At 35.2% G+C, this 19634-nt stretch overlaps 1 protein-coding gene across 1 annotated transcript in view; it reads right to left on the reverse strand.

Moving 5' to 3' along the window:
- The window catches only part of TRDN (triadin), a 304482-nt gene that overhangs the window by 6182 nt on the left and 278666 nt on the right, over window positions 1–19634 (reverse strand). Inside the window, exons 38-39 of the mRNA XM_069489089.1 lie at window positions 19012–19056; window positions 17938–17961 (exon numbers count right to left, since the gene is read on the reverse strand). Of these exons, the coding sequence (XP_069345190.1) occupies window positions 17938–17961; window positions 19012–19056 (69 nt within the window). The remainder of the gene's footprint in view (window positions 1–17937; window positions 17962–19011; window positions 19057–19634) is intronic.

A 19634-nucleotide genomic window follows, 5' to 3' on the forward strand; every position in this document is an offset into this window, starting at 1 on the left:
CTGGATTTATTTATTACCCCTAGAGAAATAAATACAAGTAGAACAAAAACTTTAGTGTCTTAATTCTGTATTCTGACCTAGCATCAACAGGCTATAAGTGATAAAAGCTGGCAAGAACTGAACCACATGTCAATCACTCTGGCTAAGTAGCAGAACAGAGGCACAGGCAGGTAACATGTAAGACTAGGACAGCTGCCATAGAGATGCAATCTCTGTGTAAGCAACTTAACAGAAGCAAAAATTTACTGAACTAGGAATAATTCACTGCAATTGTCATTGCTCGGAATTCAAAAAAGAAATAAGACACTTATAGTCCATTTACTCTTACAACTTATGCATAAGTTGAGTGAGTGGTCGTTTTAATAAAGCAAATATTTGACTCTGAAAAGGTATAATCAGGGCAGTGAAAGAAGTATCAAAATATGAAAATGACATTTTAAAGAATGATCTGCTTTTTTGGGAGGAACAATCGGTAAAATATTTTATGAAGGAAGTTAAATTTGAAATGAGGCTTATAATATTTCAACAGAAGGAGATGAGTTTAAAGTAAAAGTAACAATATGAAGAAAGACTAGAGACGGGATATTCAGGAAGTACAGAGAATGTTCTGGAAAAGTTGGATACGATTATCATGTGGAAGGTCTTATAGGTCAGGCTGAGCAGTCTCCACTGAATTTCAGAGCTAGGGAAGGTTACTCAAGAAAGAAATAATATTTTAAATGTACTTTGCAAAAATAAGTAAGACTAGAACATGAGACAGTGGATTCAAAGAAAAATCTGAAAAGTGTTTTAATAGTTAACATAGCTACAGCGATTTTTTACAACTAGGACTCACTGAAGGAGTTGAATGTAAAAAAGGCTTTGCAGGGAAAGTTAAATAGAATAAAATACAAGTGACTGCAAAAGATTAATACAATAAGGGATATTATTAATACAATATATTGAGTTTGGAAGAAGATAATTGTACCTCCCCCAGCCACAAGGAAATCCCTAGTAGAAACTAATTAGCTGGAGATTATGAAAAATTCATGTAATTGCAAATGTCTAGTAGGAACCAAAACAGAGAAGACAAGATGTCTATAAAGGTTTAGAAATAATATGTATTGAGTTAATGGACAAAATTGGGTGAGTTGTGAGATCATCACTTTTAATAATGACAATAATACTTAGTATTCCTTAAGACTTACCACCTGCTGTATGTATTAAGTTATTTAACATGTGCTAGCACCTTCAATCCTGACAACAACCATATGAGGCAGACTCTCTTATATTGAATCACCTGTACAGATGGAGTGGAGGGGGGTTAAGTCCTACCCAAGGTCGCAGACCTAGTGAGTGGTACAGCAAGAACATGAACCCAAATCTTGAATGAGGATTTTAATTCATGCCACAAACATACCTGCTATATGCTAGCCACTTTATAAGCACTTTAAAAATAGTAATACAATTCACCTCCTCAACAAAACTGTGAGGAAGATACCACTAGTATTCACATTTTGCAGGTGGGACAACTGAACACCAGAGAGACTCAGGATCCCAAAGCTATAATAAGTGAAGGAATTGGGCTTCAGACTTATGGGTTCTGGTTCCAGAGATTGTGCTCATAGTCAGCACGTCATTTTGGCTCTTCAGGGTGGACTTCTAAAACCACTTCTCTCTGATTCCAGAACCCATGCATTGTGTTGCCTAACACACATCCACTGACAAGCTCTGACAGAGCGAAGTTCTGCACAAGTCACGTACTTGTGCAGAACAGAGATGAAAGAGGAAGCATTCTGCTAACCCCCTTAGGATGACAGAGGATGCTAAGTGTGTCCCTCTGCATATCAACAATCTATTCTCCTTCAGTGGGGATGAATAGAAAAGTTACCTAGTTTTCTTTGAAAATGATAATGGCAATGAAAAGGTAACCACAAGATCTATTCTGTTTACCTAACCACTATAAAAAATTTAGGCATCATATGCCAAGCAATGAAGAATAAAAATGTTATTTTCTTGACTTTCGAATTGTAGACTCTATTCTTCACTGTCACAGAAAATGATCCCAAAGGAAACACAGATATCAGTGAATTCATCCTCCCATCTAAAGCAGACATCCCCACTATAACAGAATCTTGAACTGAGGTGACATGTTGTTCGTGTGGCCACCATTTCAATATTTTGAACATGCTGATGTCAAGGACTAGGTTTTGTAAATCTTTTATATATATATTGAACTGAGACTACAGACACAGGGATTCTTAAATAGCTATTAGTTTAAGAAAACATTAAGTGATTGTACTAGAAAGGCCTGTATTTTGTTTTTTTCAAGTAGTGCTTGTATCTTCTCACTAACTAAGGGAATTTATCCTTTGATCCAATCCTACAATCTGCCTCATCTCACATAACTGTCTGCTTCAATACTTAAGAAAAGTGTGTGATCAAGTGTAATATCCTGAAAAAGTCAGAAATTCTCCCTGTCTTTTACATGAAAGAGTTTACTGCTCTCTAAGCCTAATATCCATGGTTCAGAAAGACTTTCAGAGCATATGAGATCTTTATAAAGATTCAGGTGTTAAATCTTCATCTCCATGGGGTCACGGGTAACCTTGGCTCTATGAGATTAAAGACTGACATGATTTAAAGAGCCAATATGTTGTGCGTATATATACAGTCACACACACACACACACACACACACACACACGGCATAAATATAGACTGTAATTAAAATTTGGCTGAGAGAAACTTCAAGGACATGAGGAAATGTAGGTGCTAGCTTTAGTACCAATGGTAGGTGTGTTATATAATTACTGAAAGAGTACTTACATTTTTAATTACATGGATTTGATATATAAATTTATAACTTTTATACTAGAAATTGCAGATTTCTAATTTTCAACTAGCAATCTTATATTGGTTCCATATATTTTTTTTTATTCTTTGGAACGGAATTGAGGAATTATTGAGGATGCCGACAAACTTTGTTTATATCAATAATTGCCATATTAGAAAATAAAACAGGTACTTTCTAAACACAAAAATCCCAAGCACATATTCCCTGAGATAGAGCAATGATATACTCATATGCTTAGCCACTGGAGAACTTCAATGTACACTCATGAGAATATGAGAGTGAAAAAAGTAAATAGCGACTTAGTAATCATATGTAACGTGTTTTGATTTCATGGATCACCTGCAAGGATCTCAGGAACCCCAGCAATCCACAACATGATACTGTGAGAAATGCTACTCTAGATAAAGAATTCTATTTCTGTGAAATAGCCAAGATATTCCAAAGGAAGTAAACTTGCCAAAAGGAAAGATGATTATTTACAAAAAAAATAGGTTTGCTAGGCATTTAAACCAATATTAGGTCAAAGTATTTAGAACACAAGAAAGTAAATGTTACTGCTTGAAAGGAAACATATGCTGTTTCTCTGACACAGAAATATAAGTAAAATAATGCAAAATATAAGCAAGAACACAGACAAAGCAAAACTAGACTCCTCAAAGTAAACAATTATTACAAAGAAAAAGCTTGGTTGTATTTCCACCTTACCTTATATATTTTGTGGGAATACACACAATGTCAATTATCTGTCCAATAACTAATTCTAATTTTGCATTAGAAGGAAAATTATAAATTGTATTGAAATGTACAATAAAAGTGAACTTTCTGGATGTTAGGGATATGTATCAAATTTTTAAACCATATTGAAACCATCACTGCGAAATTTGGATAACTGGAATAGATTTAACACCACTATAACATATATGCAAAATAATTAACTGGAACCTTATATTCATAGTGTTTTTCAGAGATAGTTGGAATTTCAGTTTCTTCTTCATAAAAAGGGTACAAGTCATCATGTATACTTTGTGTTGTAACCTATGTGTTAATAACATAAAATTAAAAATTTAAACAGATTTTTAAAATTTTCAGTCTAGTTTTACAAAGTGAATATTACTTTGAAGTTTTGCTGTAATTTATGAATTGAAGAAATACTTTTTTAGTCACAATAAGAAGAACTAAAATGAGCTCTTTTTCTATGCCAGGTACTCCACTATGTACCGCATTTTACATATGTTTTCACTTTTAGGTTTCACAATACACCTATGAAATATGGAGAAAACCCCCATTTTATAAGAGAACTTTGAGACTCAGGGGATTTGAAAAATAACTTCTCTGAAGTAACCCATTCTAAGAAGTGTTGAAAGAAGGAATGAAACTAATTTTCCTTAACTTCTAGACTCTCACTTTTTCCCATGAGCTGTTCTACTTCTACTTGCAAAGCACCTTGCTATGTTCCCTGAAGGACCCAAAAGGAAATAGGATGCTATTTAGCAGTAATCTACAGTCAAGTAGAGAAAATGGACAAGTATCCAAACAAGCATAAGATACCATGCGCCATAAGATAGTATATCACAATTGCCCCTAGACAAACAAACAAACAAAAAAACCCATAAGATGGTTCCAAGGGTGAAATGCTCACTTCCCCTTATGTAGATCAAAGAAATTTTTAATGAAAGCTGTCCCACTAGCAATGGAGTGTGAGAGAACATAGGGAATTGGATAATCAGAAATAGGAAGAATAGTCCAGGAAAAGAGGAGTTTTCTTCAAACTACCAAAGTTTAGGATGCAGGAATATTAAGAACATGAAACATTCATTTGGGTTAAAACCTACAATGGGTATAGAAAACTATGAAAGAAAAAAAGATTTAAAATGTAGTTTAGTACTGGATCATAAAGGCTATAGACTTCTGGACTAAAAAATTTAGAATTTATTCTAAATTTTCAATGCATATTTTGAACATATCTTATACAAATGGCCTAATCAATTTGAAATTTTGAAAACTTAATCTGTTAGTGGAAACAAAACAGAAGGATGACAGAAATAAGAAACAGGCCTATTGGGGAGTGACTACCATGATTCAGAGGAGAAACAGTAAAAACCAACATGACTTGCAACTGAATTAGGGTCAGAGACAAGGAATGGTGATTAGTCAAAGTAGATTCAAAGTTTTATATCTAAGTAACTAAAGAGCGAAAATCAGGGAGCCCTTTGTAATTTGAAGGAGGTGGAGGGATAAGTTAAAGAAGAAGTGTATGAAGGAAGGTCAGTCATAAACTTGTATGAACAAAGGGTGAAGTTGGGAGTTGAAAGTGTGGGACCAGAGCTGAAAAAATAGCTCAGGCTTCAAAAGAACTTTGGGTCTTCTCCACAAGCATATAGATAACAGTGTAGACAGAAAGACTGAATCATCACACTGAGTAAGAGTGCAAAAGAGTAGAAAAGAGAGCTGAGAATGGAAGGATTCAACCTATTAGCAGCAGAAACTAATACCAAGAAACACACCGAAAAAAGTCCAATGCTATGAAAGCCAATGAAGGAAACATTTCAAAAAGTGTGGGGGACCCACACTGTGGAACACATCATAGAGGTTAAGAATAGGGGAGAAGTGAGAAAAGTTAATTAAACTTTGCAGTTTGGCAGTGTATGTTATTTAAGTGAGCTATTTGAGGAGAGTGTGGCGAGGAATATACAGGTTGCATGGTGTTAAAACCGAAGGAGCGGAGAGGAACTGCTGGGAGATCTATTTTGGAAGTGTGGCTGTAAACTCAGGCAGAGGAAAAGGACAAGCTCCCAGAAGCAGAAGGGCAGGGGCAATTTTAGACAAAGGAATAGTCGGTACATATTTGTAAGCAGAGGAGGGAGGAGCCCTTAGATTGAGAGCTGCAGACTCATGACTGAGGGAGGAAGAATGCAGAGAGGCAAGAAAGGATGGAGTCAAGGAGGAACATGGAAAGATAAATGTTAGGAGCAGCAAGGCTTCCACATATGAGAATAGGAGGCTGGTGATGGAGAGAATGGGAAAGCTTAAAAGAGATTGCCATTTGGCAAGAAGGTGAATTTCAAAGCATCTACATTGATGGCATAGATTGTTAATTTTGTTTTTCCCATTTTAAAGTGTTTCTGTGTAGTGTCCAGTCTGTTCTGCATACTCTTAGAAAACACTATAAATAAATAAAAGCTACATAAATAATAAATGGATGTATACCGACACAGTTACTGCATGTTTATCTCTACTAGCAGTCTGTTCTGATTTGTGTACTTTCAAGAAATCCTCATGAGCAAACACCTGGGATCCTTAGGCACAGACACGAAAGAAACTTAGCATCATTTTTGTATCCTTCCTCACCCCTCTTCCTTTATCAAATTCACTGCATCACTCTGTGTCTACAGATATACCCAAAGCTCCATTATTTTCTTAACTGACTGGCTGAATTTGTGTAATTAGTTTCATAGAATATTACATTCTAAGAGTTTACATTTTCCTAAGAAATCCTAAGAATTCATAGTAGTTCAGAGCAACAGTCGACAGATAGTTTATGTTAGCCCTCAGGTGCGAGAGGCTTCTTCTATATATGCTATTATTTAAAATGATCATAAGTTTTAAAGAAAATTAACTGCTACACTGAACATTCACTGAGAATTCTTGAAACTGACTCCAGGGAATAATAAAGTATTCAGGGACAGTTCACATTTGGAATTTTGCACCACAGCACACAGTGAAGCCAAGGGTGTTCCATAAACGTATGCAATCCTTTCTGAGTGTCTGTCCTGTCACTACAAGGATAAACACGACTGTCTTGAGGGCAATGTCAGAACAACTTAACATCACCCATAAATGAATGAGGCCACGGTGCTGGGACCCGAAGACCAATAATGAACAGGGAAACATTGCAGCAAATGTGCCTTATATGCAGACTGTCTCTGGGGTCTAGCAAAAGAAGTGATCCGAGTGGTGACTACGGCAGCTGGGATCTATTTAGAAGCCTTCAGCATAAAGTAACTGCTCCATTTTTTCCTCCTGGAACAAAATCATCATGAATTTAATTACCCTTGCCCTAAAAGGTGTGATTGTATTAAATCTAGCCAAAAATAAATGAAGTGTTATTTCTTTTTATTTTTTCATTTTATAGTTTTATCCATTTTGACACAAAAGCTTAATAATTGAAATCTATCCCTAGCTACGGAAGTAACTCCTTTTCATATCATAATCATCACTATTTTCCTCATTCTCATAGTTACCAGTTAATAATCACTTTATATATGTATCCTACTATTTTACCTTACTTAATCTGCCCAAAATTTCTATGAGGTAAATATAATTATACTCCAAATTTTAAAAATAAGGCTACGGAACCACAGAAATGTTAAGTAATTTTTCCAAGTTTACACAACTTTTATTTTTTTATTTCAGAATATTATTGGGTTACAAACGTTTGGTTACATGAATTACCTTTGTACAGTTTGAGTAAAAGTTGTAAATGTGTTCATCACTCAGATAGTGTGCATTGTACCCATTAAATGTGAATTTACCCATCCTCTCCTTCCCCCTCCCACCTGCTTTATTTCCATTGAATTTTACCACCGTATGTACACGTGAGTGTTGATCCTTTAGTTCTAATTAATAGTTGAGTACATGTGATGCTTGTTTTTCCATTCTTGCAATACTTCACTTAGAAGGATGGTCTCCAGTTCCATCCAGGCTGTTACACAAGGTATTAGTTCACCATTTTTTAATGACTAATACTTGATGATTGTACATATACCATATTTTATTAATCCACTCATGTATTAATGGGCACTTGGGTTGTTTCCACATCTTTGCAATTGTGAATTGCGCTGCTATAAACCTTCCAGCACAAGTGTTGTTTTTATAAAATGTCTTTTTCCCTTTGGGTAAATGCTCAATAGTAGGATTCCTGGATCCAATGATAGGTCTACTTTTAGCTCTTTGAGGTATCTCCATACTACTTTCCATAGAAGCTGAACTAGTTTTCAGTCCCACCAACAGTGTATAAGTGTTCCTTTCTCTCCACATCCACACCAGCATCTGTTGTTTTGGGACATTGTGATAAAAGCCATTCTCACTGAAGTTAGGTGATATCTCATTGTGGTCTTGATTTGCATTTACTTGATGACTGGAGATGATGAGCATTTTTTCATATGTTTCTTGGCCATTAGTCTGTTTTCTTTTGAAAAGTTTCTGTTTATGTCCTTTGCCCACTTTTTAATGCAGTTGCTTGATTTTTTCTTGCTGATTTTCCTGAGTTCTACATAGATTCTAGTTATCAGCCCTTTATCAGATGTGTAGCATGTAAATATTTTCTCCCATTCTGTAGGTTGTTTGTTTGCTCTCATGATAGTTTCCTTGGCTGTGCAGAAGCTTTTTAAATTTGATCAGGTCCCATTTATTTATTTTTGTTGTTGCTGTGATTGCCTTTGGAGTCTTCTTTATAAATTCTTTGCCTAGGCTGATATCTATGAGAGTTTTTCCAGCCTCTTTTTTTAGAATTCTTATAGTTTTATGCCACAGGTTTAAGTCTGTTATCCATTGTGAATTAATTTTTTTGAGTGGTGAGAAGCATGGCTCCTGTTTCAATCTTCTACATGTGGCTATCCAATTTTCCCAGCACCATTTATTGAATAGGGATTCTTTTCCCCATTGTATGTTTTTGTCCGCTTTGTCAAAGATCAGTTGACCACATGAGGATGGTTTTATATCTGGAATATCTGTTCTGATCCATTGGTCTAGGTCTCTATTCTTGTGCCAGTACGATGCTGTTTTGGTTAGTATAGTCTTGTAGTATAGATTGAAGTCTGGTAAAGTGATGCCTCCTGATTTGTTCTTTTTGCTTAAGGTTGCTTTGGCTATTTGGGCTCTTTTCTGGTTCCAAATGAAGCATAGAATTATTTTTTCTAGGTCTGCAAAAAATAATGTTGGTATTTTTTTGATGAGGATTTCATTGAATCTGTAAATCACTTTGGGTAGTATCGACATTTTAACAATGTTGACTCTGCCAATCCATGAACATGATATGCTTTTCCATTTGTTTACATCATCTGTTATTTCCTTCCTCAGTGTTTCCTACCTAGCTCTCCCTGTAGAGGTCTTTCCTCTCCTTGGTTAAATATACTCGTAGGTATTTTATATTCTTCGTTGCTATTGTGAAAGGTATTGAGTCTTTGATTTGGTTCTCAGTTTGACTGTTTTTGGAGTATATGAATGCTACTGATTTGTGTACATTGATTTTGTAGCTGGAGATTTTGCGGAATTTATTTACAATTCCAAGAGTCTCTTGGCAGAATCTTTGGGATTTTCTAGATATAAGATCAGATTGTCAGCAAAGAGTGATAGTTTGACTTCTTCTTTCCCTATTTGGATACCTGTAATTTCCTTCTCTGGCTAGGACTCCAGCACTTTGTTAAATGCAAGTGGTAACAGTGGGCAACCTTGTCTGGTTCCAGTTCTAAGTGGGGATGCTTTCAATTTTTCCCCATTCAGTATGATGTTGGTTGTGGGTTTGTCCTATATGGCTTTTTTAATATTGAGGTATGTTCTGTCTATGCCTATTTTGTTTTGTTAAGAGTTCTTATCATAAAACTTTGCAGGATTTTGTCAAATGCTTTCTCTGCATCTATTGCAAGGATCATGCACTCTTTGTTTTTATTTGTATTTATGATGTAAATCACATTTAAGACTTGCATATCTTGAACCATCCTTGCATCTCTAGGATTAAGCCCACTTACTTGATCATGGTGGATTATTATTTTGATGTTCAGCTGAATTCTGTTTTCTAGGAGTTTACTGAAAGTTTTTGCATCTATATTCATAAGGAATATTGGTCTGTAGTTTGTCTAAAATTGCCCTTGCCCTTCTGCTTCTGGGAGCTTGTCCTTTTCCTCTGCCTGAGTTTACAGCCACACTTCCAAAATAGATCTCCCAGCAGTTCCTCTCTGCTCCTTCGGTTTTAACGCCATGCAACCTGGATATTCCTTGCCACACTCTCCTCAAATAGCTCACTTAAATAACACACATTTCCAAATTGCAAAGTTTAATTAACTTTTCTCACTTCTCCCCTATTCTTAACCTCTATGATGTGTTCCACATTGTGGGTCCCCCACACTGTTTGAAATGTTTCCTCTACTGGCTTTCATAATATTGGACTTTTTTCAGTGTGTTTCTTGGTATTAGTTTGTGCTGCTAATAGGTTGAATTCTTCCATCCTCAGCTCTCTTTCCTACTCTTCTGCACTCTTACTCAGTGTGATGATTCAGTCTTTTTGTCTACACTGTTACCTATCTCTTTGTGGAGAAGACCCAAAGTTCTTTTGAAGCTTGAGCCATTTTTTCAGCTCTGGTCCCACACTTTCAACTCCCAACTTCACCATTTGTTCATACAAGTTTATGACTGACCTTCCTTGATACCTTCTTTAACTTATCCCCCCACCTCCTCAAAATCACAAAGGAAGATTCACCTATTGCTACCCAATTTTCACTCTTTAGTCACTTACACATAAAACTTCAAATTCTACTTTGACTAATCACCATTCCTTGTCTCTGACTCTAATTCTGTGGGGCTGGGAAGTCATTCTTCTGGCCACTAGGGAAGCTGCTGGTAGGAGGGTCATGACATGCTCTCCAAAGTGGGAGAGCTGTTCACAGGGAAGCGGCTTACACACTTGCATTCTAAGGCCCTGGGCTGGGTTCTTTCCACCCTTATCCAGCAGTGCATTTTTTCTGTCAGGAGGGGTAGGCGCTCCCCCAAATGGCCACTCATTGGGCCCACATACACGCTGTAAAATTGAGTTAGTGAATGTAAACAGCATGCATAGTGACCTCCCTGTCGGTAGGCGGTGCTTGCCAGAAGGAAAAAGCTGTAATGTTGTTTTTGGGTCCTGTGACTGGCCCTAGGGCTCTAGCCCCTTAGGAGAAGCACTTAATTGCCCCAGGTGGTGGGTGGGGCCATGGAATTTCCAGGTGAGTCCTTAATCTCTGCTACAGCAGTGGTATTGCTGTGGGTGCTGGGTTGGGTGAGCTTGACTTCAGGCTCCACAAAAGCTGGCAATGTAGCTGTTTTGGCAGGAGTCAAAGGTCTGCTCCCAACTTCTGGTTGGGCCCCAAGCAACCAGCAAGTCTGTTTGTGGAGGCAGATCCATCTGAGTTTCACAGACTGGCAGTCTGCAGTGGGCCTTGCTCTTCTCCACCCGCCTCTGCTCCACCATCTCTCCCAGTGTCTGCCGGCAGGCAGGAGCCCAAGCCAGCAGAGCTCCCCCACAGCTGTGGTCTGGGCTGGGAGGTTCCCATGCCCCCCAGGATCTTGGCCTGAGCTGAGAGTGCAGCCCTCCCCTGGGTGAAGAGATGCCCTGCAAGCATGCTGCAGCTAGGACCCACACTGCACTCTCCCCCCAGATCTGCCCACACAGGCTTCCTCTTCTTCCAAGACCAGAAGATCAATTTCTGATCATGCTGGTGAGAAGTCCACTGGTTCTGAGTCACCCATGCGGTGCCTGAGAAACATCGATTCCCTCTGCCACAAGGCATGCCCTGTTCTAATGGAGCCAACAGGCAAATAGCACCAGGGAGGGCCAGCAAGCAGGGAGCTCACAGTCTGAGCACCCCTCAGTCCACTGCAGGACCCCAAGAGGAAAGGTCTGAACCACACTCTTTGTGGAAGCTTCCATGTTGAGACTCAGTTGTCTCTCTCAGCATCTCTGGATGGGGGAGGGGAAAGGGAGGAAAAGAGTCTATATGGAGGAAAGCTAGCACTCTGGTCACGTCCATCCTTCTCTCTGGGAGGCATTCTGCCCAGAATGTCCAGGCTCTGGAGTCATGTAGATCACCTGGGACCCACTGGATCCCTGTGGCTCCTGCAATCTGGGCTGGAGTTGGAAAATGTCTGTGTGGGAACAAGCAGGATGAAAGCTGAGGAGTTAAAGCCCCCTGGGGAAGAAAAAGGTGGATGGTGGGTAGAGTAGCATTATGGTGCCTGCCCTCAGGCTCAGGTCTGTGGACGCAGGAAGTGCCCCAGGGGTGCTGTGAGCCTGGTGCCCTGTCCACAAGAAGTTCCCAGCTCACTGGCAGCAGTGGCCTCTGGGCTCACGTGAGCAGATAGTCTCTCCTGCATCTCGGGAACCTACCTACTGTCAGAGATGCAAGGGAGGGAGAAACAAACCGCTTCACCTACCCTTCTCACTGGACTCCAAGCCTCTTAGGGGTTGGTCTTTGCTGATACCTTGCTCCTTCTTGTCTGCACTGCAACTTCTTCCCATCTAGTCTCCCAAAGACTTTGCCTCCCTTCCTTCAGACCCACATCTGATCTATGTTTGTCTGTCTGTTCTTTTTCTCTCCTTCATCTAAAACTTCTCCTTCTTACTGAAAAGGCAGCTGTTTTCTCTGGTCAGCCATCTTGCCCAGCACAACTTTTAAATCATAATTGGAACTAGTACTTCTGAAGACAGGTTCCCTGGTATTAGCCACAACCCTATGATATCATTTGCATTTCTACCATAAATTTGGTGCTAATTTGTTTTTAATAAAAACTACCATATAAGTCAGGATTAGATGTGATGGAATTTAAATGTCTTAACATTCTTCTCTTGTGTAGAAGTTGTTCTATAGTAACTTTATACTTTGTTATGTGTGCATGGTAAAATTTTGAGAGTAATCACTAAAGTAATAGAAATAAGATAGACATACTCTTTCTAGACCAGTAGAGGTTGCAAAATAGAAGAATAAGAACACTTAGAAGAAAAAATTACCCTCAATTAAAAAAATAAGAAAAATTATTTTTAGAAAGCATGGAGAGAGCATGAGAAATAGAAAGCAACAAGTAAGACAGTGAGAACGAGGCCTGAGAAATTAATAATTAAAATAAATGTAAATAGTCTAAATTCATCAGATTAAAAATCACTGTCCTAGATAGAGTACAAAATAAAATGTAGCTTTATATTATTTAACAAACATCTAAAACATAATGTCATGGAAAGGCATTAAGTAAAGGTTTATAAAAAATTCAGATAAAATATTAACCAAAAGAACACTAGGATATTTATAGTAATATCAGACATACTACCCACTTTAAAATGAGGATTATAAGGGATATAGAAGTCACCATTAAAGATAGACATTCAATTTATCAGAAGATATGATTAAATATATATAACATAAAATAGCTCCTCATATCAAAATAGATGAAACTACAGGGATAAACTGATAATTTGCCATCATAGCAGGAGAGTTCAATATAGATTATCAACTATTGACACTTAGAATATACCAAAATTAAGGAAGATACAGCATAATTGAAAAAAATACAATTAAGCTTGATTTAGTGGATATCGATTTGTACTTCTAACCATGTAAGGAAAGCACATTCTTCTAAGTCATATATAGAATATTTACTAAAACTATTAATATATTTGTTCACAAGATAAGCACTGAACACATTTCAAAGAGAAGATTGTTTATATACTATTTTAAAAATTAAGTTAGAGTTTGGTTAAAGAGGATAACTTTGATAATTACCATAGGTTTGAAAATTTAAAAATATATTCTATAAATAACTTCTATGTAACACATATTAGTTAAAAATTAAGTATAATGAAAATTAAAGTATACTTAACATTGAATTGTAGTGAAAATACTACATTAAAAGTCTGGGCAATGCTGATCAAGTAGTAAAGGAAAATTTATAAATGTTATTTATCTATTAGAAAAGAAAAAGTGAATAAAATAATAATATATATTAAGATGTTTAAAAAGGAACAGAGAAAAATCTCAAATAAATTGGAAGCAATGCTAATATCCATCAACAGTAGAATAGATTAAAATTGTATATTCACAAAGTAATATGCTATATGGCAGTGAAAATGAACCATACACAAAAACCCTGATGAATCTAAGAAGAATAACATTAAGTGAAAAATCTCAGAATATGTCCTACAATGTCCTACAATGTGCCACATTACATATACACTCACACCACATACACACACATAGCTGAAAGATCAATACATATCATAAAATTAGAAAAAAATTAATCAAGGTAATCATAAAAATAAAACTCGATGTAATAATTACTTCTGATAGGAATCAAGGAGTGGGATCACAGAAGCCACATGTACCTGCCCTAATAAGGTATTTTTAAAGAACAAGGTAACACTGGAATAATTTGTGTTTGTGGAGAAGGAGAGGAAATTTAAATTGTTAACATTAATTTGTATACATAGAAAAATTATAAAAAAGATAATAATCTTTCCTAAATCTTCATTTTCAAAATAATTATTTTAGAAGTGGGAAGGTCCTTTTTTCTCTTTCTGTTTTTGGTTTAAGTATATAATCACTCTCACTAGCTGTAACAGTGTAAAAGCCAGCCATAAATATGGTTACATGTTTATAGCAATGGAGATGTTTATTTTTTCTTTTTCACAAACAATTTTAACAGACCAAGGGAAAGGACTTACTAGATATTTTATTTTATGCAATTCACTTTATTCTTTGGGAAACATTGATATCTAATTTTAGACAAATGAATTCAATATATAATTGGCATGAATAACATCATTCAAACTCATTCTGTAAAGTTAAGCAAAGAGTGTTTCAAGACTTGTTCTGTAACTGCATCTTAATCAGACTATTAAATTTTCTTGTGCAATGCCAGAAATGTGACTGGCATGTGTTGTACAGTGATAAAAATTGATTCACTTATTTAAGAGTTAAAGTGTTGCCATGTCACCGTTAATTAACTAACAGCTCATTATTTTTATCAGCAACTTAATTAGTCTGAGATAACATAAATTACTTAATTTTAGAAGTGAATTAACTCTTAAGTGATTTTTAGCTTGGATTTGATCACACTAGAAAAGATAATTTAATTGTCTAATAAAAGGAAGTAAAGATACTATTGACATAAATCAAAACATATTTTAAAACAGCAACTCAAAGTAGTGTTAAAAAAACATATTCTCTCTGTGTTTAAGAATTTCTGTTTAAAAACTTAGTTCTTTTTGGCCACTGAATTATCATTTTATACTAATAATTTACTGACTCATTACTAGTCACATTATAATTTGACAAAATGAGATAATCCTTCAAATGGGAATTACATACTTGTTGAGAAACTATAGCTTTCTGAAATTACTGAAAAATTTCAGTGCAGGAACATATAATCAATAAAAATAGGGTATGCTTTTATTCATGCCAATTAAGATGCTTTAGTTATGGTTAGTTACTTTATTTTTAAAAAAAATCCTTAATAGATACTCATTTCAGAGTTTGATTTTCAGACCTAAGATATACCAAACATGTAAATTCAGGAAAATACTATTAACTTTTACATTTATGGAATCCTTTTTTAATTTTACCTTATTTAAAATTTTAAACTGATTTCCAGGGTAGCTGAATTCTGACATCTAAATTATCCTTCATACTCTAGTATTGAAGCAAATCACTTATTTTCTCTTACCATATTAATATGAGAAAAATACAGAATCAAAAAATAAATGAGAGTATAACAAGTTAGCTTTTTAAAAAAATCACAGAAATAAGATATAAAGACATTTGTTTTAAAAAAATGGAAATCCTGGCTAATCTTCTACTAGAGCTTGGCTGAATCTTCATTAAAAAGCAATTAACTTCTAGATAAAGATTATCAATATAGCCATATCAAAGTAAATTCATTATCTGTGGCTAATGTCAAAATTAGATCTCAGAGACTTTATCCCAAATGTATGTGCACACAGGTAATATGGTGAAATGCTAACAGCAAAAATGTTGACTGTTCATTATGTAAGAAATATGTTACAAAAAAATTTGCCAAATTTAGACCTCCAGGTGGAATGAGCTCAAGAAATGTTCTTATTACATTACTCCATTTGAAATACTCATTTAGAGGAGCAAGTCAACCTAGCTTTACTCAGCTATGTCAAAAGCTTTGTGACTCATCTAGGTGAAAGCCTTCCCTCAGTACCATTTGCCTTTTAATACTGTATTTTCTCAGTCTTTTGTTTTATTTCATGTTTTGCCTTTGAGCAAGTTCCTGGAAAATAATGTTTTAGAATGTATGTTTTTTCATAGAAAAAGTTTCAATGACTTAAAATATTAATATCAGGTAGAGATAGTTGCATTATTTAAATTTTAAGAATGTGGGGTTTTTACTTTTAATTTTTAAGAAAATTATTAAATGTAACACTATCTAACATATCTCCTTCTTGATGTTGTCCTCCAAACTCTACAAGCAAATTATTTACTATATATTTACCATATGTACAAAGAAAAAAAGACACATAATGAAAACAAAATGAATATTTAGAAATTAGAAAGCTACATCTGTAAGAAAAGTACACCCACAAAAATAAGCATTGATTAAACCATAATCCTCTGTGAATCATGGCTCCATGAATCACAGAAAACCTGATTTTGCAATGTTACTTTCTGTTTTTTTTATTTTTATTATTTTAATTTTTATTTCAGGATATGAGGGTACAAACATTTTGGCTACATTTTATGACTTTGCCCCACCCAAGCAAGAATTAGAGGCATGCCCTTCCCCTCTGCAATGCTCACCGCGTCTATTACTTGTGAGTTTACCCTCCACCCCCCTAATCCCTGGAGAATATTACTACCATGTGAGCACCATAGTGTTGATCAGTTAGTGACAATTTGATGGCGAGTACATTTGGAGCCTATTCTTCCATTCTTGTGATACCTCACTTCGGAGGATGGGCTCAAGCTCTATTCAGGAAAATATGAGAAGTGCTAGATCACTGTTGTTTCTTATAATTGAGTAATATTCCATGGTATACATATACCACATTTTATTAATCCATTCATGAATTGATGGGCACTTGGGTTGTTTCCTCATCCTTGCAATAGTGAACTGTGCTGCCATAAACATTTGGGTGCAGATGTCTTTATTATAGAATGTCTTTTGCTCTTTTGGGTAGATGCCTAATAGTACTATTGCTGGATCAAATGGTATTTCTATTTTTAGCTCTGAGGTATTTCCAAATTCTTTTCCACAGAGGTTGCAACAATTTGCAGTCCCACCAGCAGTGTAAGAGTGTCCTCGTCTCTCCAGCATTTGTTGTTTTGGGATTTTTTGATAGAGGCCAATCTCACTGGGGTTAGGTGATATCTCATTGTGGTTTTGATTTGCATTTCTCTAATGATTAGAGATGTTGAGCATTTTTTTATGTTTGCTGACTTTCATGTATGTAATAGAGAGATGTTAGTGCATTGCTAATTCTTATCAGCATCACTTTTATCCCTATAATAAAATCCCAGATATTTGAGAATCCAGTCCACTGGGAAGGTTCCAGGCATCTCTAATCAAACTGAACCACTAGAATTCAGGAAAGGATACCTTCCCTCTCTTTCACACCAGTCCTTTTCTATGCATTAGCATTCCTCCTCCTACACTCACCACAATCTGAGAATGAAGGATGATCTCTGTGCATCCTGCACTGAAGTGGAAAAATGGCCTACAGGAGTAGAGGACCTGGCCCCAGCCCCAGAGGACAAGAGATGAGGGACTAGGGTGGAGTTAGAACACGTGGGGAAATGAAGCAATGGCCACAAAGCATAGCTATTTCATGAACTCCTTTAGACAAGGACAAATAAATGACTAACAAAAAAAGAAGTCTAACCAAATAAACCCACCCCTACCACCATCAGCAACAAAACCATCTGTACATAATGCTAAAAGAGGGTTCAGAAAAAGAACTATGATTATTTAGTTTAAATTACACTTAGTATGCTATGCTTTATAAATATTAATACCTGAAGCAGTTTAAGGCAGAAACAGGATTATTTTTTTTCATTCTACTTCAATCGCTGAAAAGATTTATTTATTTGAAGGCAAGTCACTTTTATCTTCAGGCTTAAGTACATAATAAGGTATTTCTGGTACAAGTTATAATTTCAAATAATATAGATTTTTTAAAACTTTCAACATAAGTTAGAATAAAAGCTAACAAATTCTTGCCAATAGGTTTAGTTTAGAATGAATCTCTGAACATTAAAAATAGAAATATTTTATGAATTTCACCTTAAAATAGATACTATGTATCAAAGAGAACTCATCATTAATACAAATTGTACTTACTTGATACTCTTGCAGGTTTTTCAGCTAAGAAAGGAAAACAAATTTTGTTTAAATGATATAAAATGCAAGGAGATTATACATCAGTGGACTTTATAAAAGTATCTAATATATTTTGAGTTTCTCTTTTATTGTTTAAGAGTTAATGAAGAAATACAACTCTCTATTGTCTGTGAACATGAGTCTTTGAATATCTTCATTAATCTCTTTTACGTAAGAAAGTATGTGAGCTATCAAAAAAGCTATTAATCATTTCAGGTGTCACAACATATTTATGCTTTTTAAATACTCTTACTAAAATCAGCAGGATCTTTGTTAAAATTAAGTGTTTTAGTTCAATTATACTTATACCTAACTTGAATAAAATCACTTTGTATTATGTAATTAATCTAAATATTTTCTTTCAAATTTCCAAACTTCATAAAATATGTCATTGAGAATTATTTTTCTTTCAAAGATAATTACCAATTAGACCATAAAATGAATAAATCTTAAAAAGCAACATGAAAAATCAGTTTACTTTTTCACAATAATTCATCTGTTTCCATAAGGCATTAGTCTTCTTCAAAGAAATGTGCTTTATCATTAAACTGATGTATGTAGGACAAAAATATGTAAGATGAGATAATTGTCCCAAATACTATACCAGATATTCTACCTTCTTGCACAAGACTGGCAACATCTCCATTCTACCAACCTAACTCTCATTCAAAGGGCCAGGCTAGAAAATATATATTTTGAAGGAATCTGTGTTATATGGTTTACTTTGAGATGTTTAGAGTATCTAACATAAACCTAAGAATTACAAATTTATAAAAATCAAGTGATGCCAATATAAAGTTCTTTTAAAAACATTTCAGTCGGGATACTTATGCTTTTAATCACATTACAGCATCATACCTCATGTATAAAACTACAACACAAGTAAAATAATCCTCTGCTGTTAGCTGAAGAGTACATCTACATCTGCTAGATGTCATTGCTTTAAAATAATTTAGTGTTAATATTGAGCACCAACACAATTCAGACATTTCTATACTAATGGTGCATTTGAATATTTATGTAGTTCAAAATTACCTTTTGTCACATTGTGTAATTGAGGACTTTCTTGTCTTGTCGAGACTGTTTATAAGAAAAATGTAAATTAAAATATGAATTTTTAAAATAAATTTTCATAAATATTGTGTCTCGCTTCAACTGTAAGCTTTAGGAACATGGGAATAATTAAAGCATTATAAATATTTTCTCAGGGTGAATTTCAAAAATTTTGTCTTCGTTCCAACTAATACCTAACAAAAGTAAATAAATGTTAGCAGTAGAGATTGGTTCACATAAACAGAGATATACTATGATTGTGGCAACTAAATGTGGAACTAGAATCTATGGAAAATAGGTCACTTTGACTAACTGAATTTGGGGATAAACAAAAAAAGTATTTTTTTTTGACAGTTACTCATATATCTAAGGACACTTTCCTCTTGATCCAATAGATATTTCTTTGATAATTAAGGCCTTCATAATTTTCCAGAAAATTACATTGAAATCAGTGATTACTATATTATATTGTATAGTTTACTAAAGAAATAAACCCAATGTTAAGAGGAAGCATCAATGGAACAGCAAATGGATGCTTCTTTGCATGGACTGGCCTGCTGTTCATTACCACATGGCCACAGTTATTTATCACATTTCCTCTTTAA

This window comes from Eulemur rufifrons, chromosome 15, assembly GCF_041146395.1.
Source record: "Eulemur rufifrons isolate Redbay chromosome 15, OSU_ERuf_1, whole genome shotgun sequence".
In the NCBI taxonomy this organism is placed as follows: domain Eukaryota; kingdom Metazoa; phylum Chordata; class Mammalia; order Primates; family Lemuridae; genus Eulemur; species Eulemur rufifrons.